Genomic DNA, 21,731 nt, shown 5'->3' on the forward strand with positions numbered 1-21,731 from the left:
ATACTCAACATTTCAAGCCAATAAAGGGTGTAGAAAACCCTAAAATTCAAGGATCTTAAACCAAACAGAGAAAGGATCGATTTGCTACCTCAACACTGCAGATCCAAGCTTGGAAACCACGGATTAGCAACCCTCTTGACCTCCTCTAGCTGGAAACACCTTCTTCTTTGCAAAACAACACCAAAAAGGGTTGAAATGGCTTTCTCTCTCACACAATTCGTTCAAGCTCTCTAGGGTTTCTCTCTCTAGACTGGTAGCCGCAAATGAGGGCTATAAGGACCCTTAAATAGGGCACAGGCCCCCAAAGATTTAGGGTTTCTGTCCACAGCGCGGACTCGTCGAGTCCACCCATCGACTCGTCGAGTCCCTTCATTAATCCAGTCAGCAAATCGCGATCCTACTCGATGAGTCTAGTCGTAAACTCGTCGAGTCCATCCCCATAACTCAAAAAGAAATACTCAAATTGTCATGCCTGGAAATCCGGATGTTACAGAAACGTACCAGTAACCATGTTGGGGTCCTTCATTGCCTCTCATGCCCTATTTCCAATACCCTTCCCACTCCTCCGACATTTTTGTTCTTTGTCTTTGGGCACTTCCTCTTGAAATGCCCCGTCTCACCACATTCGTAGCACGTCTGACTCATCCCAGCATTAGTGGCTTGGGTGGTTTGTTGTGTTGGTGCTGTTGGGGGTCAGAAATGGCATCAACCAAGTCCTCGCACGATGACCTGGAGTGCTGCATTCGGATGCGTGGTCCTGGATGACTGAATGCACTATATAGGTAAGGTTACACCCTTTCTAACACCAATTGGTTTTAGATCAACTGGTAGCGCTGATGCTCAACAAGTGGTATCAGAGCCAGTGACGAGGGTTCGATTCTCTCAAAGAGCAATTTCTAAGGGGGGGGGGGGATTGTTGGGGGTCAGAAATGGCATCGACCAAGTCCTCACACGATGGACTGGAGTGCCTCATTCAGATGCCTGGTCCTGGATGACTGAATGCGCTATATGGGTAAGGTTGCACCCTTTCTAACACCAATTAGTTTTAGATCAACCGGTAGCGCTGATGCTCAACAGGCGCCTTATAGAAACGGGCGGTATGCCCCTTGTTGCAATTATTGCAGTTCATCTCTCGGCAGGCTCCGTTGTGATGGAAGTTGCACTTGTTGCATTTAGGAAGAGTCCCAGCATATTATTTGGCTGGTGCTAGGGCGGCAGGGACAGTAGCGGCATGGACTGCCACAATTTGTTGTTTCTTTTCGGGCTCTTGCGTCGGTTGGCCCTTCTTCTTGTTCAAGAACTTCCTCTTGTTGTCACCCCCTTTTGTTTGTTCGAGGATGGGGGTCGTTATGACTTGACGAACTCCTTGATCAATAAGCCTTTGTGCTAAGCGTTTGGCACTGTCAAAAGTGGATGGGTTTGCGGCTATCACCATCCCTTGAATCTGGGGGGATAGTCCCCAGATGAAACGTTCCACCTTTTTGCTTTCTGGGGTGATCATCCCGGGACATAGTATCGCCAAATCGCTGAACCTGGCAGTATATGTTGCGATGTCGGAGCCTGTCATTGTGAGGTTCCAGATCTCTTGCTCCAGATTCTGCACTTCACCCCTCGGGCAGTATTCCTCCAACATCATGATCTTTAAGTCCTCCCAGCTCATGGAGTTATCCACTGGGAGAGTTAGTGATTTGACGTGGACATTCCACCAGAAAAGGGCCCGTCAGCGAAAGTGCAGGCCGTGAATTTGACATTGCTTTTTTCCGGGCATGCACAGATCTCGAATATTGACTCTGTCTTATCGAACCATCTCGTCAGGGCAATGATGCCTTTGCTTCCATAAAAGGGCTTGGGCTTGCAATTTGAGAAGTCCTTGTAGGGGCATTCTCTTGGGCATCCCTGGATTTCGCCCTGGTTAGAACTATTGGTACCGTTTCCAGTTCCATTGGTACCATTTGTACTGATTTGTGCCATGGCGGCTGCCACAGTGGCTGTAACAGCAGCTTGGAAGACAGCAGAGTCCATCTGTGGAGGTGGTGGCGGTGGCGGTGGCGGTGGAGCTGTTGATGTGTTGATGACACGCCTGATAATTCTGCGTGGTGGCATCCTTTTGCCATAAAGTTCAAAGATGGAATGGTGATAAGTCTTCAATAGTGGTTATAAGCCGGGTATTATTGAAATGGAATGTCTCAGTTATATGTGTATTATGTCCCGACTTTATTGTAACTTGTAAGCAATTCATAAATAGAAATCTACTATAATAAGTAAACAATTGCATAACAATTTATGACTTTAATAGCAATACCCAATGAAATAAAATGCATGCCAATTTCATTGATAACATATATTAGTACATGGTTTTGGGAAAATTGACCTTTATGAAGGTCTACAATACATCAAAGAAAATTTTTGACAGCATAATGACCCCTTGAATAGTGTAATCACTTATTCGTAGGGTCGAACCTACATACAAGAACGAGTAGCACCAACGCTTACTCATAAAACCTAATCTATAACAAAATGTGAGTAGCATAAGCCCTACTCGCGGCGTGTGGTCTCCTATGGCCCCCAGAATGTAGCCATGAAAGCCTTCATCTCCTCCACTCGGTGCTCGACCTCGATCACCCTTTACTCAAGGGCAGCGTGTCTCTCTCTGTACTCCCTGGTCTCCGCTCGAGCGGTCGTGAGATCCTCCTGGAGGTCGTCGGTGATCCCACGAGTCCGGTCGTGGTCCTCGTCCAGTCATCGAAATCGGGCGGCAGTGACCTCAGTGGTGGCACCTGTTGTATTAGGTGTCTAAGCCCATAACTATAATTAGTATGTACTTGACCCGATAGTAGCATGGTCCTTTTGGGTTGCCTTCACCAGAGCAATTTGATAGGATGGATAATTGAGAAAGAGGTTATTTGTGATTTATTAATATATTATATGAATAATATATTAATTGAGAAATCATATTATTTAATTGGTATTGATCAAGAATTAATTTGGAATTAATTTAGTGATCAAAAGAGACTGATTAAATTAACGGGGACTGATTAGGTAAATCAGTAATACTTATAGTTTGGGCTAATGATCCATGTTGATTAGGGATGGACTAAATCCATGTGAGAGTCCATGAAGATTTAGTCCAAAGGGCCTATCATATGGATTATTGGATTACTTAAAGACTTAAGTAATGAATTAGGGTTTCAAAGTGTAAAACCCTAGGAATTCCACACTATAAATATAACCCTTAACCTCCCAAAATCGGCACACACTTGCTAGATGAAACCCTAGACGATTTTGGTGCCTTATAGCCTCTCTATCACAATCCTGCATTTGCTTATGGTGTTTGTAACTTATTAGAGGTATCACACTTGATGTACTAAGCTCTTGAAAGGCCAAGTTCTACAAGCTACAACAAAGAGGTATTCATCTAACTTGTTTTATGTTGCAAATCTCAAAATTGTATGCTAGTTAGGGTTTATGCTTTGGATAAATGAAAATTGCATGTATAACTTGATAAAACTTAGACCCAAAGCATTTAGGGTTGTATGTGCACCATAGGATTGTTATAGTGCTTAAAACCCATCAGTGGTATCAGAGCCTAGGGTGTTTTCTGTTATATTGATGCAATTGTTCGATTTTCAAAGCTGAAAAATGTCATTTTTGGCCACTGACTGCTGCACTCGTCGAGTCCCATATGGGAACTCGACGAGTTGGATCATATGTGATGGACTCGTCGAGTCCATGCCATGAACTAGATGAGTAGGATTGTCTGCTTGCATATTTTGGTCAGTTTTGGATTAGGATCATTACCATAAACTATTTTGACCGTTAAAATTCGATTTTTATGATATGGTAATGATTATTCTCATCCAATTGAATGATGATTGTCATATTTTAAGATAATTACTTGATTTTGTGAAAAACTAATTATTTGTAAAATTTGATTTGAATCATTTTGATATATGAAATTAGACTAGGTCAATTTTGTGATATAGCTAATTTATATATATACTAATTTTGAACTACAGATAAACAGTTTTGACTTCTGATCGGTTGTAATTTATTTTTTTTCCAGTTTTTATTTGTTGCGTCTAATTTTCTGTGGCCTGCTTCGAGATAGTGGTTGTTGGATAATACGTGTCCGACTCTTCTTTCTCCACCGTTTTCTTCTCCAATAAAATGCCTACAAGTATCGTCCCCTTTAATGCTCTCCACCGCTTTCATTCTTATGCCCTTCCACGTTCTTCCTTCTACAGCTCCATCTCTTTCTTCCTTCCACACAAAAGCCCTACCTCGATCCATTTCTCTCCGATCTCTCCAAGGAAACATCACCCCGAAGGATCGTCACCCGTCGCTGGTAATGAAAAAATTGGAGAAAATATATGTGATTTCGATTAACCCACCCTACGGTACTTCCACTCTTTCTTTCTGGATGGTTCCATTCCGTTCTCCCTCTTCGTCTCCATCGCCTCTCCATTTTTCTTCGTCACCGATCGGAGCTATCGTCTTATCAAGCCGGTAAGTCCTCCACCTCTTCCGCGACGCCGTTTCGTTATATCTTATTTCTAGCCTTGTCGCTTTCAACCGTTCCCATTATAAATTTTGGTTCCAACCTTCAATCGGTCAAACACCAGTGACACCATGAATAAGCTTATCTACTCATTCATCTTCATGGTCTTCGTTTTTTCCTCGGAAAGGTACTTTTTTTCTCTCTTTCATGTTGTTCAACCTTACAGTGATTGGAATTAAAGCCATGTCATTTATTTACCCATATTTGGTCAAAAACAAAAGAGTCTGACATTCGAATCCATGTTCTTAAATTTAATCAAGAGAAATGAGTTTATTTTTGGTCTTATTCATATGGGTTCCCTGGATCAAGCTGTAAAAGCTTACGATAATAGAAATTTTGTTTGATTATTTGATAAATAATTGTAGAATAGCAGTACCTTTTTCTTGAATTCGATTAATTCAAATGTGGGGTTTGCTTTCGGTTCTAGTGATGTAGCTGACGTTAATTTTGACTTTCAAGAATCAAAATGGCGGAACTTCTCTTCTCCTTCAATAAGGTACTGTTTCGTTTTTCGTTTTCTGTTCTTCTTCTTCTTCTTCCCTCTTTTCTTGGCATTGTGATAATCTTTCATGATGTTCTTCGCATTTGCTGATTTGGATAGAGGTTTATGTTAAAGCATGTATGCTCTGCTTTTTGTCAGTATATATGTTAAGTCACCACCATTTTTGCTTTCATTGATTTATGGTTTTAGAGATGATTTTAATGACGGTGTTCTTCATTGTAGTTTGCATGGTGAATTTGAATTTGAGAATGTGAGTTTTTAGATCTTCAATGGATGATTCTTAATAAACATTTTGTGGATTGGGCTGCGTGTTTGCTTAGAAGATGTGGGTGATTAAAGAAGTTAGTAATTCATGGATTTGTTTCAGAGTTTCAAACACATGTACACTTTCATATGCTGGTGAGTTTTACATATTCCATTGTTGAACTTATGAGAAATTACATTCACGTTGATGTTCAATTTATATATAAATAAACCTTTTCTTTCCAGAATTATTTCAAGATTCGGGTTTTTGTGTTACTATTTCTGTGGTCGTCGTTTCCATTGGCGATGGAAGGGAAATCACACCCCCTAACCCTGTGTGGGTTCCCGTTCGATTCGGTTGGATATGAAACAGGTTCTATTTACTAATCTTGATTGTGAATTTTCTAATTTCCTTAAAATGCATATGCTTCATTTTTGTGAAATTTGAAGTAACAAATGAGTTTGACCTATGAGAAACCTTCTCTCATCCACCTTCAATCACGAACAAATTGACAGGGTACTCAAAAGATGTCACAGGTCTGATCAACTGGTACTGGCTCTTTAGTCTTTCCTTTAATGTCTCTTGATTGAAAGGGGCTATTAGTCATGTGTTGATGTCTTTTTTTTCATCTTTATTCTCATTTTTCCAGATTTTGGCTTTTCATTGAACAACCAGTAAATTGCATCATCTTTATTAGATAAATCTATGAGGGTTTGGATTCGAGTAATATATGGAGTTACTTCTCAGCTTTGTATTCGTTTTCATCCTGTAAGTTCACTTCAAATATAACTTTCTCTTACTTATATTTATGTTCTTATTCCTTTATTTTTAACCAACATAATAAACTTAGGAGATGTTTCTCTTGTTTTCTTCCCTGAATGAGTAATGATGTAGGTATGGATAAAGTGATGTATACACACCGTAGACTGAATAAAACGTCTGAACGAGACTAAATGACCATTTTACCCTTGCATTTCAAAAATACAAATTTCACAGTATTCACGTGAGAGGAGTTAGGAAAAAAAGGGCAAATAGCCATCTATTAATGAAAATTAGTAATTCTTTTTTTCTTAATAAATACAGGTAAATAATAACTTCCTTTCAGTTGGCAATGCACAGAAAGAAGTCTCGGTAGTTAATTCATATCCTTCACTGTTTCTTTATTTCTTTTAATTAATTAATTAATTCCTTTTTTTACTACTTCAGATATTCAATTTTAGCACGAGAAGATTAATAAGTAAAACAGTTGTGGACAGTGACGTTACCACTCTTGATTATGACCATACAGGTCAGTTTATTTTTTGTGGGAATGCACAGGTGAGTTTAGTTTTTTTTTTTTTTTTTTTTTTTTTTGTCTTTATAAACTTCATACTCAAAACTCTCTGATTTATATTAAGCCTATCATGCCTTTGGGAAAACTATAGAAAAGGTAAATTTTTTGTACAATGCAACAAATTTACACATTTTTCCTTTTACCAAAATATGCACATTTTTTACAATTTTATTATTTTGTAGATCACTACAGATGGTGAAATAATCAGACTTCATCATTTTAAGCCTATCATGCCTTTGGGAAGTGGAAATACTGGCAGGTGCATTGTCTGAATATGTTAATTGGCTTTTCCAATATCAATTTTAATCAATTTCTTTACTATTTTATCCTGATTATTTCTATCCTATCATTGCAAAATAATCCAAAAGGAAAAAATAAAATTACACTTTCTATTTTCTAAAGGTTTTTGAATAACTACATTGCTTGGTAGTAGTATTCATTTGGATAAAAATAAGTGTGCTTACTCTGTACTTCTTCCATGGAGCATGCCATACAGGACGTGGCCACCTGGCTAGGGATTCTTTCCATACGTGAGCAGAAATGATGGAAGTACTTCTCCCACTCAAATTGCCATCACCTCTGTCAAACAAAAACTTACATAGTCAGTTAATTCAGTTTACCAATTAAAAAGTATATCTTTTGAAAGCATTGTTAAATAGAAAATATATCAAAATAATGCTTACGGGTTCTTTGATTGAACAGGAGTAATGGCTAAATCACTCTGAGCACCACTCTTCTTAGAACTTTCAGTGTCTACATAATTTTTTATATAAGTCAAAAGATGATACTTACTATTCTATCCATGATGTTATTTGGTCTAAGTACTTTAAGTTTCATTTCATAAAAAAAGCTAAAAGGTAAACTGTTGTTTTTGCATTGATTGTGTAAATATCAAAGTTGATGACATGAGTTCAATAAACAGTTTTGATTCTAGAGTAAAATTTGAGGTCATTGTGAGTGGTATAATTGCATTGTACTTTTAGTGTTTCATGCTTCCAAGAAACAACAAGTTGAAGGTGAAAGCAACATAATTCAGTGTGACAATAGCTCAACAATCTTACTTTCAAACTATCATGTGTCATTGCAATTGCTATTTAAGGCAGTCTAGATTACAGTAAATAAGAATCAACATGCAAACAAGATTAAGATTAATGCTGATAAGAATGATGGAAATCATTAGTGTGTGTACCTGGTAGAACAAGAGCATTTGAGTTTGAACGTGTAGCTTGATTTTGTGAGCAACTCTTGATAGGCTGATTAGCACACTTTTTATTCCTGTGTAGCTGCATTAAAAAGTAATGCACACATATAAACCACATAATATACATTCAAAGGTAATGAGCACAAACGCAACAAACAATAGTGTAAGTTCTTTCCATTCGGGAAAAAGATAGAGTGACTTCTAATATCAAACTTAGTATTCCCAAATGTCTTGGTTTTTGATGTTGCAAATATGATTCTTATGCAGTTTTATATTTGTTAAACATGTTTCTACTTACATTATTTTCTTTCTGTTTCTCAACATGCATATCTTCATGGTTGGTTTTCTAGCCCCGCAAAGCGGGATTCTTCACTAGTTATATGATTAAATTTAATTGTTTTCAAATTGATCTAAGAGGTTTTGAAAAGTTTCAAAACTTGCCCTCAAGTTTTGGAATTTGAAAAGTCTCATTTATGGAATGTTAAATTCTTAAACCCTAGTAAGTTGAAAAGTCTCAACAATGCACCTCATGGTTTTGAAATTTAATATTTGATTAAATAGTTTTAATTTTGAAGTCTTAAATTTAGAACCTTGATATTTTGAATAGTTCAAATTACACCCTTATGGATTTTATTAAATTAATTAAGGGTACAATTAAAAGAAAGAATTAATAAATCCATAATGACAATACAGTTTATATTTAATTAAATTAAAAGTCTAATTTATTAATAGATTAAACCACCTAGTATTTTAAAAGTGTAAAATACACCCTTATACTATATAAACTTAAAAGTCTAATATATTATATATGTATAATTAAAAGGTCAGTCTTACTGTTAGTAGGCCTCATTCACGAAGCTGGTCTGTAAGGGGTGTTTAAGGAAGCGACATCTAAAATGAGCGCCATTGGGTATCCACTCTTACCCACGACACCCTTGACCAGTGGAGGGTCGTTAGCCGAACGGGTTTGATAGAACACTTAAATCTTCATTAAAAGTATAATGAAATATAAAGTAACTAAATGTTTTATAAATTCTCAATCTTGGTTACTTTAGGAAAAATGTGAATTTGGTGCTAAACCATGAAATTGCACATTGCACCTTATTGGTCGTTAGTGAAGCGTGTGTGGTTAACCGACACACTAATGTGGGACTAATGAAGGATGGCAATGGGTAGCTCGTGAATTATCATTGATCAATGGAGCGTGTGTGGTTAACCGGCACATTGATTAGGTGATTAATGATATCGAGAGTACCAAGCTAATTTGCATGGTTATTCACACCTTATTTGTGATCCTCGGTATCCCAGTCACAAACTTGAAGGGCATAATCAAGATTAAACACGCCATTGAAAAGTTCAATGAATCTCAAAAGATCTAGGAGTTTCATTTAAAACCTAATTCGTTTAAAATTTCGTTTTCGTGGTGGAATTGGTAAATCGTCATTTACCTACCGACAATTTACAATTGGATTACGGCATCCCTCTTCCGAATTGTGAATTATTGTGTCGGGTCCTAGCCTTAATATTTAATTTGGGTATTATATTAAGGACTTAATCAACTTACTTGAATTTCTCCCTTGTAGATGTCTAGTTTTGACAACTGTGGTCTTTCTTATCCATTTAGGAAAGGCTTTCCTCATGAAGATGATATTCCACGTGACGATCGAGGTGAAAGATCAATCCCTTTTTCGTGCCTTCGTGGAACTTCTCTTCCTCCACCTCCTTTAATTATTCTCCCTGGCCCACGTGTTCGTCGACTTGAAAAGTTCAAGGTCACTCAAGCCCTGTTGGCAAGCAAACACGAAGATGGAAATTCTGTATGTGCTCACGTCTTGAAGATGAAGTTGCATATTGACAGGCTGGGAATGTTGGGTATCGTTTTCCCAAGGAAGCTAGTTGTTGACTTGGTTCTTCAGTCACTTCTCGAGTCATATAGTCATTTTGTTAATGACTACTGTGTGACAGATCACGACATGACCCTCATTGATCTGACATATTTGCTGAGTGTTGTTGAATCAGAAATGATTTGGCGCAATGGTAAAGCAAATTTGATTGGAAGATCTACCGCCAAAATTTTCATAGACATAGGCAATGGCAATGATGATCCAGAAAATATTTCTTCTCCTAAGGGAGAGAAATTGGCCATGGTCAAAAGATTTGACCATAAGAGAAAAGCCAGTTCTGAGATAGCTCCATGTACAAATGCCAAAGAGTCCACTTGTTTCTACTGCCATTTGAACGGACATTGGAAGCGAAGCTTCCCTGACTACCTGAGAGATCTAAGAGATGGTAAAATCAAATTGTATGGTTCTACTTCAGGTAAGTCCACTATCTAACTCTATTAAGTTCTTATTTATATATTCTTAATACATGATGTGATAATATTGCATTTTGATGTTTTGTAGGATCAAAGAAGAGAAAGGAAGCTTAAAGGAAGAGTAAGTTGAGTCTTGTCGCGAAGAGATGGATTTCGATCGCATGGTTCGATGATCAGACTTTTGAGCTACTGCTTAGGAGTTATGATAGATTGGTTAGGAATAATTAGTAACATAGTTTTCATTTGTATTTGCATTGTAAGGACAAGTTTTCCGCATTTTATAAATAAAAGAAATTTTTGATTTTGTCTTATTTTATATTTCCTTGCAATGACATTTGTGAAAATTGTTGTTTATATGTTTCCATTTATAGCAATGTTGAAAATGTTTGATTCTTAGTTATATTGATTGTGGTAGTGTCGTAATTTTCTAAGTAAGGAAAGATTCTCATCACCCAAGTTTCAATTGGATAGAAACTTGGAATCGTATGATTTGAGTTATATGATGTATGAAAATCTTGGTACTTAGGAAAATTGGACTAATTCCTTGTTCGCATATGTATGTGAGTCGAGTGAAGTACTAAAGGATCTAGTACACATTGATGTGGACTAGTCAAGATCCACCACAAAGGCCGATAAAGTCTATTAGTCATGATTTACTTATGGTTCAGTAAATATTGTTATACTTACAAGATTAAGTATAATTCTAATACATTGAAAAGTTTCAAAGTATAAAGAACGAATAAGAAGAATCAATTAGGCAGAAAGATAAAAGCTTCTCCAATCTGAAAGCAAAGGAGAGTACTTCAGTATCGTGTTTTATGATCATCTTAGTGATTATGAAACCATATCACAATTGATACTCTAAGGAGACCTTAGTACATTTGTATGGCTAAGAAGAGGAATCAGGAATTGTTGAAATGGTTAAATCAAGAGGATGAGTCATACTTCATTTCAAAATCAAGTCTTAGAGTCATACTCAGAGATTGTATCTTGAGTGACATATCCTAAGTATGTTTATAAACACGTCATGAAATGTAGAGTAGAAAAGTTTTCTTACTCATGTACATTTGAAATTGGTAAGTTGTGATGTCTTGGATAAGACAAAGATCAACTAAGACCAATTATGTGTAATGTTTGTCTTGATAAGAACCCACACTAACTCTTGAATATTTGTTTGTCAAAGAATGTTTCTTGACAAAAGAATCTCATATGTCAATAGGTCAATGGGAGTCTTAAAGATCTTGAAAAGGTTCAAGAACTAATCAAGAGTAAACCTATTGTTTATCACTAGCACACGACTTGAGGTTTGCAACCTATCGTGTTGACATATTCTTGTTTCTGTGCCCATTCCAATTAAGTAAACTATGCATATGAGTTCTATGAGTTCTCATTTGATTGCATAAGGCAAAGCACCTTGGTCAATGAAATTTACATTGATCGATAGGGGTGAGCTGCACAGCAACTTGGAAGCAATGGTAGGCCCTTGTGCTACTAGATGGCAAGAAATTAAGGTTGAACAAGTTCAGTCCATATGAGTTTGGATTTGTCACAAACCTTGTCTTGTGATTATGGTTGTGACAAATTCACATGAATAGGAACACATACACTATAAAATCTAAGTGGCAAAAGGTTTCTCTCCTTCATGAAAATGATTGTGAGGAAATGCTTTCACTGATAGATTTTAAGGAGATAGCAGTTGTGTTAATTGCGTTCTCAAATTCGATTATGATTACGACATCCCTCTTCATAGTTCGAATTGTGAGAAAATGGCAAATAGTCTGAACATTCGAGACTTACTGCTGTAAGTTCTGAAATAGTTTAGACACACATATGAGCTATCCAAGGAAATGTGTATGAGTTTGAGACGCCTAGATAAAGTCTTATCGAAGCATCTTGTATCAGAAATCTGAACTTTGGTAAGAAAGTCAATGAGTATTGATTTCTAGAAGTCCAGCTACATGTCAAAGCTAGTGGGAGCATAAGTGCTATGCCTATAAGTATGTAATTATTATGCTAGTGGGAGCACAATTATTACGTTAAGTGTTGCGATTTAGCAATACTATTAATAGGAAACAAAGTTTTAATTTGCAAAGTTGCAGAGTTTGAAAAGTTGTTTCGTTGTAGAAAATTTTAAGGGAGAGGAGCTCATACTTCATTTCGAATCTAAAAGATTAGATTGAAATTATTAATGGGACTTAGTCATGGATATATATGAATGTAATGTTGAAATGTTTCAACATCAGAAATTCTAAATATATATATATATATATATATATATATATATATATATATATATATATATATATATATATATATATATATATATATAGAAATGTTATAGCAAAAGACTGGTCTAGTATCATGTCTTTATGTAAGAGATTATGAATCTTATCCCATGTGCTTCGGATATAGGATCAATTACATATGCTATAATATTCGATTGTTCTAATTTCCAAATGCCGAGGGCATTAAGAGGGAAAAAAGAACTAGAACAAGATATGACTGAAACTTTTATGCAAGAAGGATGTTCAAAGGAATGTACTTTGAATATGAGACTTCGGATCTCCAATGGAATGTTTTGTAATTGGCAAAGTCTCTGTGACTTTAGTGCCTAGTCATTACAAAATGATCATTGCATGATAGCTCGGAATCTAACACATTCTAATAGTGGAAGAATTTGGTATTCTTACACTTATGATAAGGATTTGGAATTATGAAATAAGCATCATTGGAAATATTTCAATTGATCTGTTTCACAAAGAAAGGACCATAGGTAAACATAGTGTGCATGCTTGGAGCATGGGATACGTATTGTTTTAATTCAAGTATTAAGTTGATTAGTCGAAACAATTGTACAATGAATAATGTGTAATCGATATAGTGATTAAATAATAAGTGTTTTTTTATTTATATTCAAAAGTTTTGAGACCATATTGGATTAAATTATTCTTGTGTTTCACTTCGCATGTTTTACTTCCCGAATAACTAGGTTATTCAAACATCCACAGTCGATCATACTTTGGAAGTAAGTAATGAGGAAATACTATCATGAATCCGTCTGTAGATTGTCTAAAAGCTTAGACATAGCAAATGTTTGCTACAGTGTTCATGAGTACTCCTGAAATAGGAATTTGAGTATTGGATTAAACCCACGCTCACGTGAATCACTTCATGGATTTTATCACGAGTGATTGTGAGACAATAATATCTTATATTCTTGAAACGGAGAGATATGAGTTGTCGTTTACGAGTCGGTTGCACATTGATAATGCGTAAACGCACCAGTAACTTGGTGTTATAAAACGTATTGTTGTGTGTGATTTAATGAGTAAATAGTACAAGCATATGAGTCGAAGTTTATCCGTTCCTTTTACCCTTAATGGGATAAAAGCGATATCTGTAGGCCTCTCGATGATTTGGTGATGACACCCTAAGCGCTTGGCCAAGCCTGGACTGATTTGATTTGTTCAATTAGTTAGTCATCATAATTCGGAAATCGGAAAATAGAACTTGGACAGAGAGAATGATTGTAATCCATGTCTCATGTCTATAGGATATCTTGTAGAACGGAGAAATATTTGATCCCTTATCTAAAGGATGCGTTACTGATAAGATCAGAGTTCGACAACGACTTTTGAGAGCTACGATTGCTAATCGGATTTGAAATTGCATTGACAGTCATAGTTATTAGACTTATCCAAGTGAGAGACTGTTGGATTAGGTGTCTAAGCCCATAACTATAATTGGCATGTACTTGACCCGATAGTAGCATGGTCCTTTTGGGTTGCCTTCACCAGAGCAATTTGATAGGATGGATAATTGAGAAAGAGGTTATTCGTGATTTATTAATATATTATATGAATAATATATTAATTGAGAAATCATATTATTTAATTAGTATTGATCAAGAATTAATTTGGAATCAATTTAGTGATCAAAAGAGACTGATTAAATTAACGGGGACTGATTAGGTAAATCAGTAATACTTATAGTTTGGGCTAATGATCCATGTTCATTAGGGATGGACTAAATCCATGTGAGAGTTCATGAAGATTTAGTCCAAAGGTCCTATCATATGGATTATTGGATTACTTAAAGGCTTAAGTAATGAATTAGGGTTTCAAAGTGTAAAACCCTAGGAATTCCACACTATAAATGTAACCCTTAACCTCCCAAAATCGGCACACACTTGCTAGATGAAACCGTAGCCGATTTTGGTGCCTTATAGCCTCTCTCTCACAATCCTCCATTTGCTTATGGTGTTTGTAACTTATTAGAGGTATCACACTTGAGGTACTAAGCTCTTGAAAGGCCAAGTTCTACAAGCTACAACAAAGAGGTATTCATCTAACTTGTTTTATGTTGCAAATCTCAAAATTGTATGCTAGTTAGGGTTTATGCTTTGGATAAATGAAAATTGCATGTATAACTTGAGAAAACTTAGATCCAAAGCATTTAGGGTTGTATGTGCACCATAGGATTGTTATAGTGCTTAAAACCCATCAGCAGCCACGTCCAAAATGTGGCTAATGGATGCTCTGGCCTGCTCACCGAGGCGTGTGATCTGATGGATCATAACAGGGAGAGCCCTGTTTGTTGGACCTCTATGGCTGAGGTCGTAGAAGCCTCGCTCCATGCCATAAGGGGAGCACTGGCTCTGCTGTCGGCTCCACCTCTATAAATCCTACGCCCAACGGGGCATGGGCCCTTGGAAACCCTGTCTGTGCGTAGGAACACGAACCGAATATGGTGGGTTATAGACCTTGAAATCTGCATCGGAGTCCTCCTCTAACTCTTCCTCGTCCTCTTCCTCCTCCGGATCCTGCTCGGGATCCTCTTCGGGGTCTTCCTAAATCATCTCTTCAGGATCCTCTTCGGGATCCTCCTCAATCCAACCGTCATTTCCCTGGTTGGGGAAATAAGGGTCTCCAGGAAAATGAAAACCTGTCATGTCGATTGTGCAAGGAACAAGGTATAAGTGACACAGAAAGAGTCTAGGTGTATGGTTCTATAGTATCACAAAATACTCCTATAGTATTTTAAACTTTATGTCTGGTTCTAGAGTTTCTTTGTAGAAGGTGTTGGTAAGTTTTAGATTCGTTGTCCACCACGACTATTCCAAAACACATGTTAGTCATATCTCGCATAAATATAGTTGATCAGGCTATTTTTATCCTAGATATGATTACATAACTATCTAGACTTAATCGCAGTGTCCAACTTATCTTAATACTTTTATATGGTTCTTGTTATGACACAGTTCTAGTATTTAGGTATGTACTTATACTTTACTAAAATATCTTTATATTTTAAAAGTATATTTTTTAGTCAGAGTGTTTTAGCCCCATTGCATTTATAGTTGTATATCTTACATGGTTTGATATACTTAATTCACTATAAACTAGTCTCTGATACCAATCTGTCAAACCCCCAAACCAGAATGGCGGAAACATCTGAGGGTGGATGACTTCATCTACAATATCATTACAAATGAATAATAGTGATCAAAGCCATACAACCATCATAATTTATAATTAAGCAATTACATCGTATCCAAACTTTGTTCTCAAATTCCAAATACATATGACAAAAGTAATTAACGTGATGTTGTGACGCCCCATCCTCAAAACCTTTTGATTATCTGTTTACTGATTTCCTGAGAATACCAGTAGTTTGGAAAAAGTGTCAACAATTAAGTTGCTGAGTTCATAAGAGTTTTGTATGATAAAAATCTGTAACTTTTCCTTGTAAAATGATAGAGTGCGCTTTTAGAAAATCCAATATTTTCTTTAAAAATGAACTGTAGGTCTTAACCCTAAGACCAAAAATGTAAGTAGTGTTGTACTGGAAAATAGTATCAAGTAGTTTTATTATTATATAAAACCATTTGAATGTATTTTAGCCCTGTAAACCAAATATATTGTTAATACCCCATGTGAGTTATTATAACCGTGCTAAAAGACATAGATGGCCGGTTCGGACCTCCAAGCTGAACCGGACAGCTTCGCGCCTCCGGACCGGAAGCCTTGACGCCTTGGAAACCCTCGCATCTTTGGAAGTAATTGTTCCGGACTAGTGTCGTCTCCGGAAATTTGAACTTTGCTCCGGAACTTGTGAATTGACTCCGGATGTAGGAGAAGAGCTTCGGAACTCGCCCAGTACCTCCGGAACTCCCTTATACCCACTTCGGACCCTCGCAGACTTAACCCTCCACTCCGGAAATTGAGATATAGCTTCGGAATTCACCTTTTGGCTCAGGATTTTGGACCATTTCGGACTTTTTCATCAGTTTAGGATATTTTGACATCGGGAATTCCTCCAAACTCATGTTTTTCATATTTTAGACCCCTTAAACCCCTAATTTATGCCAAAATTGATTATTTTAAACATATTTATATAAAATAATACCCAATATTTTTAAAGGGATTCTTAATAGATAAGGGTTTGACTTTATGATGTGATGCAAATTCTTCATTTCCCATGCAAATCCCAGTTAAACACAAAATATCCATGGATAACTAAGCATTGTACACCAGTCCTCCAAGCAAGTGTCATGTCACTCTTATCCCTCCACTTAGAATACGTGAACTCCTCTTTTCCTCCCCATATTCCACTTCTCACTTTAACATCCAGTAAACTTCTAAGAGTGCTCCCAACTCATTCAAGCTTCAAGTCTCATTCCTTCAAAGAAAATTCCCAGATTTCTTTTTGTAAGTGTTTCATCTTCTTTGACTAGTGATTCTCCACATTTTTCCTAAGATTTCATTATATTTACACATAAAATTATTCTTAGGATATTCTAAAGTTCACAGAACCTTTTCAAGTGTTGGAACTTGGAAGCTCCTTAACACTTCTCCAAATCACCCACAAAACTAACTCAAAGGTGAGCTTCATACCCCCACTTTTTCTAAGTTTTTATTGTTTTTGGGGGAGAATATAAGTCAAAGTCTTGTGTAAATCATGATCTATTTGCTTATTGTGTATGCATGCCATCTTACATATGCTTAAGTATGAAATTCCTTACACTTAGTCCAAAAACTCGAGATTTTGGTTAAGTCTCAAGAGTTTGGATTATTTTTCCACAAATCATGGTTAGAAACAAAAAGTTTTATGTTACCAAGTATAAGTCACAAATTATTATATCAACTGTTGGGATTTGCTTCAAGATTTGCTTAAACAAGTTGTGGACAAAATAATTTGAAAATGATTAAATTATGGAAATAATAAGATTCGGATCATTTTTGGCCAAACATAAATACAAGGGTTATCTTGGGATATTAGGTCATACTCATGACTTTTTCCCAGATTAACAAACTATTTGTAATTATTTATAAATATTTAATATAAATAATTTTATCAAGAAAAATATACGAAAACAGAGTTTTCATGACAAAATATTTGCATGTCATAAACTGCTGTCGTAAAACCTTCAGGAACATAAGTAATGTTCTATATGTCATAAAACAGAAAATGCGTGTCATAACCTGCAGTCATAAATTTACACAAATTATAACTTGACACTTTTTCTCTTGACTAATATGGGCCTGAGCCGACAATTTATAGAAAGGAAAGACCATTTTTGCCAATTCCGATAATGTTGGGTCATTTTGATAAACGTTTAAAATGGCTTATTTTTCAATAAACGAAATGGAACGAACACGAGCACCCAGTTAACAAGCACAATAAACGATATAGAACGAAAACGATATTTCTATTCAATGAGTATGAATTTCATTATTTATCTAACAAATAATGGATCTCAAACGATTGCTCAAAAGGTTGTTAATATTCTAGTCAGACAAATCTCAAAAGTACCTAAATATAAAAATATTAGTGTACGTCTAAAGTCCTGTAAGGAGTTATAGCCAGAGTCTCCTGGAGGGAGAGCGGGAATTTATGTATAGATCTATACGGGGTTGACACCCCGCACCTTCGTTGTTCGCTACAGCTAGACCGACCAGTCTAGGGTGACAAATGTCTTTAACAAAACAAGGGCGCCTGAGAAACGCCAAAACAGGTCTTCGTCATATTAGTATGGTTATAACGACTCACTAGAATATGTTATGTTATCCAGAAATTTATGCAAGGAAAACCTCGTAAATAAAATTTTGGCACGTTGTGTTGACTCTCCTACGCATGGTAGTGATGGTCCGCATTTGTTGCGTTGACTGTCCTTTTTCATTGCGTAGAATGTCCACAATTGCCATGTTGACTTCTTTCACCTAACAAGTATAAAGTCTTAATACTGCTATTTTACAAATCAGAAAACGTAGGCCTTTATGGAAAACATTTGTATACGATTTTTGAAAACGACAAACTAACACACACGTATGCAAGTTTACACAAGTGGAGAACTTACGAATATTTTATAGCACAAAATATAGGATTTTCTAGAGTAAACGATTTTATACGATTTCGATAACGATAAACTAGAACGCACACTCAATTTTACTCGATAAGAAAAACAAGATTTACAACTATATTCTCTTTTTGAAAATAGGGGATTTTCTGGAAACGGTTGACTATTACTACACAAAAGAACTATTCTCGAACACAGCTCGCCTTTACAAATTACACTACTTTTCATAATCACTCCTTATAAGGATGAACAAAAGTAACGACATGCACACATGTATCCATGATTTTCAAAGCAAGGCTTCAAACGATTTCATAGAAAATATCGGATTTTCTGAAAGTACAATGAGAACGATTCTAAACAAGTGTAAAACCATTTTATACAAAAATGCTTATGAACTCACCAACTTTTTTAGTTGACGCTTTTCAAAACGACTTGTATTCTCAGGGATCTAGTAAGCAGGTAACAAGGGACGCGGATGCAGGACTATTTAGCTGTAGTTTGGAATCATCTGTTTGTCTTTTTTGTGTAACTCGAAGAACAAATACAATATGTAAACAATGTAAGTTTGTTATCTCAATGTATGATGTTTGGATTGCTCTGTTTCATTTATATTCAATTGTTATGATACTGCACAATGAAGTCACCCGCCTTCGGACGTTTCCGCCGTCTGGTCCGGGGGTGTGACAATATATATATATATATATATATATATATATATATATATATATATATATATATATATATATATCAATTACATGTTTAGATGTCTTTAAAATATTATAACATATAACTTACATCTAGCACAAATATAAGAACATTTAGTACGATAAAGTCAATTTTCTAGTTTTTTGCCCATTTTTAACGACATTTACCGGTAACTAATAAAATATAACTTTGTAAAATCTTTTTTTTTTTTTACGTTTTTGGGATATTTAACTCAAGTTAACTTTTTATGTTTAAAACAACATATTTTTGGTCAAAACCCACAAAAATGGTGCCATAAACTAGTTATGACCATTTTTGTTAAAAAACTCACTTTTACATAAAATGATAGATTTTTGAGTTTTCTTTTTGTAAAATTAACTCTTTGATATTTTTGGCTAGTTTCAAGACACATGTCTCAAACAACATATTTTGGATTATATGCCAAAAAATGGTGAAATAACTAGGTTATAACCATTTTTGCTAGGAAAAGCCATATTAGTTCATAAAAATCCTAGTCTTTAAAGTTTTGTGTTCATAACTTTTTCCATTAAGAACATATGGCATGTTTTTACTTGTTTTTCTTAGTTTTGTATTTCAAACTAACATTCCACATACAAAATTTCAAAAATCTAGTAATAACCTTACTTCAAGAAAATAATACTTTTATATACAACATAGAGATGATACATGCATAATATCTTGTGTTATTATACCATTTTACTTGTATCCCCCCCCCCCTAAAACATGAAAATCTCGAAAATATGGGATATGAACTCACATTGAGTGAATTTCTTAGTGGATAAAGAGATGAAGATGAAGATCTTCAAGCTTAGAACACTTGAAGGTGGTTTAAGAACACTTGAAGATGGTATTATCCTATGGATTTTAACACATGTTAATGTGTGTAAAAGTCACAAACCTAGGTTATAAATGTGTTGAAACACTAGATTAGGAAGAAAATGCTTACCAAATACTTAAGGACCACTTGAAAGAACTTAACAATGGAAGGTTGGAGCTTGTTCTTGAGAGAAAGAAGTGAAAATGAAGATGATGATGGGGGTGAAGGGCCTCTCGGCCATATCTTAAGAGAGAGAGAGGGGAGAGGGGGTGGGGTGGGGTGGGTATGCTTGGTTACATGTTGGTTAAGAGCTTTGATACATGTTGGGTAAAGGTTTTGTTGGAAAAGATGAGACAAGTCCTATCTAGTTTAGTGCTTCCATAACTCCCAAAGTCAACTCTCTCTCTCTCTCTCTCTCTCTCTCTCTCTCTCTCTCTCTCTCTTTTAATAAAAAGTTGGCATTTATATAAAAGAGTGTTATTTTTTTATAAAAATGTGGCAAAACAATGTATATTTACTTAATTTGAATCATAAAAATTCAAATTATTATAAAAACCTCAATATCATTAAAGATATTAGTACACTGTGTTATGAATATTATTTTTGCCAAAATAATATATAATTGAATTATCGAATTTCGCATCGTTAATCCTAAATAGGATTTTTACTCAATAGTTGATGAAAAGTGACGTACTTTGTATTAATATTTGTAAGTTATACATTTGGAACATTACATAGTACTTATCCTAAATTCTTAATACTAGTCGAGTTGACTTGGTTGACTTGTTGACTTTGTTTTATCCAGAATTGACAGCTGTCACATTGGATGACACCAACTACAATGACTGGATGCACAACATTAAGATGACCCTTCATTTCGAGGACAAGGAGTATGTCCTCGAGAAAGAATTATATGAGATTGACGAAGAGAAGGTCACTCCTAAAGAACTAGCCACCTACAAGAAACACTACAACGATGCAACAAAAGTTGTTTGCATCATGGTAGCCACCATGACTACTGAGTTGCAAAAGTTCTATGAGGATTACTGCCATACAAGATAAACAACGATGCAACAAAAGTTGCTTTAATTCATCAACAATCATCCTTTTATTCATCTTGATATAATTATACATTTACAATTTTAGGGATATTAGTGAACTTAAAAACTTCACTCATTGCTATTCATTGCAAAAATCGAGATATTAATGTCGAAGTCGTGTCATTCATAGAGTTTGATCAAGGTTCAAAAATTTAAGTTTTTTTAGTTTAATTTTTTTAATTCATCAAATGTTAACCTTCTATTCATCATTATCATATTACACTTAATAATTTATAGGAATATTAAAGAACTTGGAAAGTTCACTTGATCTTTTGCAATATGAAAACAACTACATCATTCAACACGTTAGGCTGCAAGGAGTAGGTGTGCCAAGCCCACTCGCCAAGCTTCTTGGCATGTGCGAACACCAACCCCAACATATGCTATGGGCATACGCCAAGCATGGCTCGTTGGTTTTGCAGCGTAAGGACATAGGAGAGAAAGATGGGAAATGTGGAGAGAGAATGTATCGTAGGCTGTAATTGGCTCATTTTATTTTAGTTTTATATTTTTTTATATTCCAAAATTAATACCAAACTCACCACTACTCCCAAGCATCATGATATGCTTACAT

General features: G+C 35.7%; 1 protein-coding gene and 1 long non-coding RNA gene across 9 annotated transcripts; both read left to right on the forward strand.

The window, feature by feature from the left end:
• The first annotated feature begins 4,120 nt into the window (after positions 1–4,120).
• On the forward strand, positions 4,121–10,459 carry LOC145129920 (uncharacterized). Of its 8 annotated transcripts, none has more exons than XM_079064760.1 (12): positions 4,121–4,685; positions 4,986–5,054; positions 5,283–5,459; positions 5,550–5,676; positions 5,820–5,840; positions 5,954–6,072; positions 6,388–6,435; positions 6,525–6,592; positions 6,702–6,733; positions 6,820–6,896; positions 9,463–10,157; positions 10,244–10,459. In XM_079064760.1, the coding sequence occupies exons 7-12, from the start codon at positions 6,416–6,418 to the stop codon at positions 10,267–10,269; spliced, it is 918 nt and encodes a 305-aa protein (XP_078920886.1). In that variant the 5' UTR covers positions 4,121–4,685; positions 4,986–5,054; positions 5,283–5,459; positions 5,550–5,676; positions 5,820–5,840; positions 5,954–6,072; positions 6,388–6,415; the 3' UTR covers positions 10,270–10,459. The 8 variants fall into 8 exon arrangements, with proteins under 8 accessions (XP_078920886.1, XP_078920884.1, XP_078920882.1 ...); XM_079064758.1 differs by having other exon boundaries at positions 4,122–4,685; positions 6,511–6,592; XM_079064756.1 differs by having other exon boundaries at positions 4,122–4,506; positions 4,623–4,685; positions 4,924–5,054; positions 5,550–5,853; positions 6,511–6,592.
• Positions 6,903–7,556, forward strand: LOC145129921 (uncharacterized). The gene is made up of 2 exons (XR_013717717.1): positions 6,903–7,238; positions 7,340–7,556. It is a non-coding gene; the product is annotated as an uncharacterized LOC145129921 (long non-coding RNA).
• Positions 10,460–21,731: the final 11,272 nt, after the last annotated feature.

This window comes from Lactuca virosa, chromosome 8, assembly GCF_052849685.1.
Source record: "Lactuca virosa cultivar CGN04683 chromosome 8, Lactuca_virosa_CGN04683_v6, whole genome shotgun sequence".
Lineage (NCBI taxonomy): Eukaryota > Viridiplantae > Streptophyta > Magnoliopsida > Asterales > Asteraceae > Lactuca > Lactuca virosa.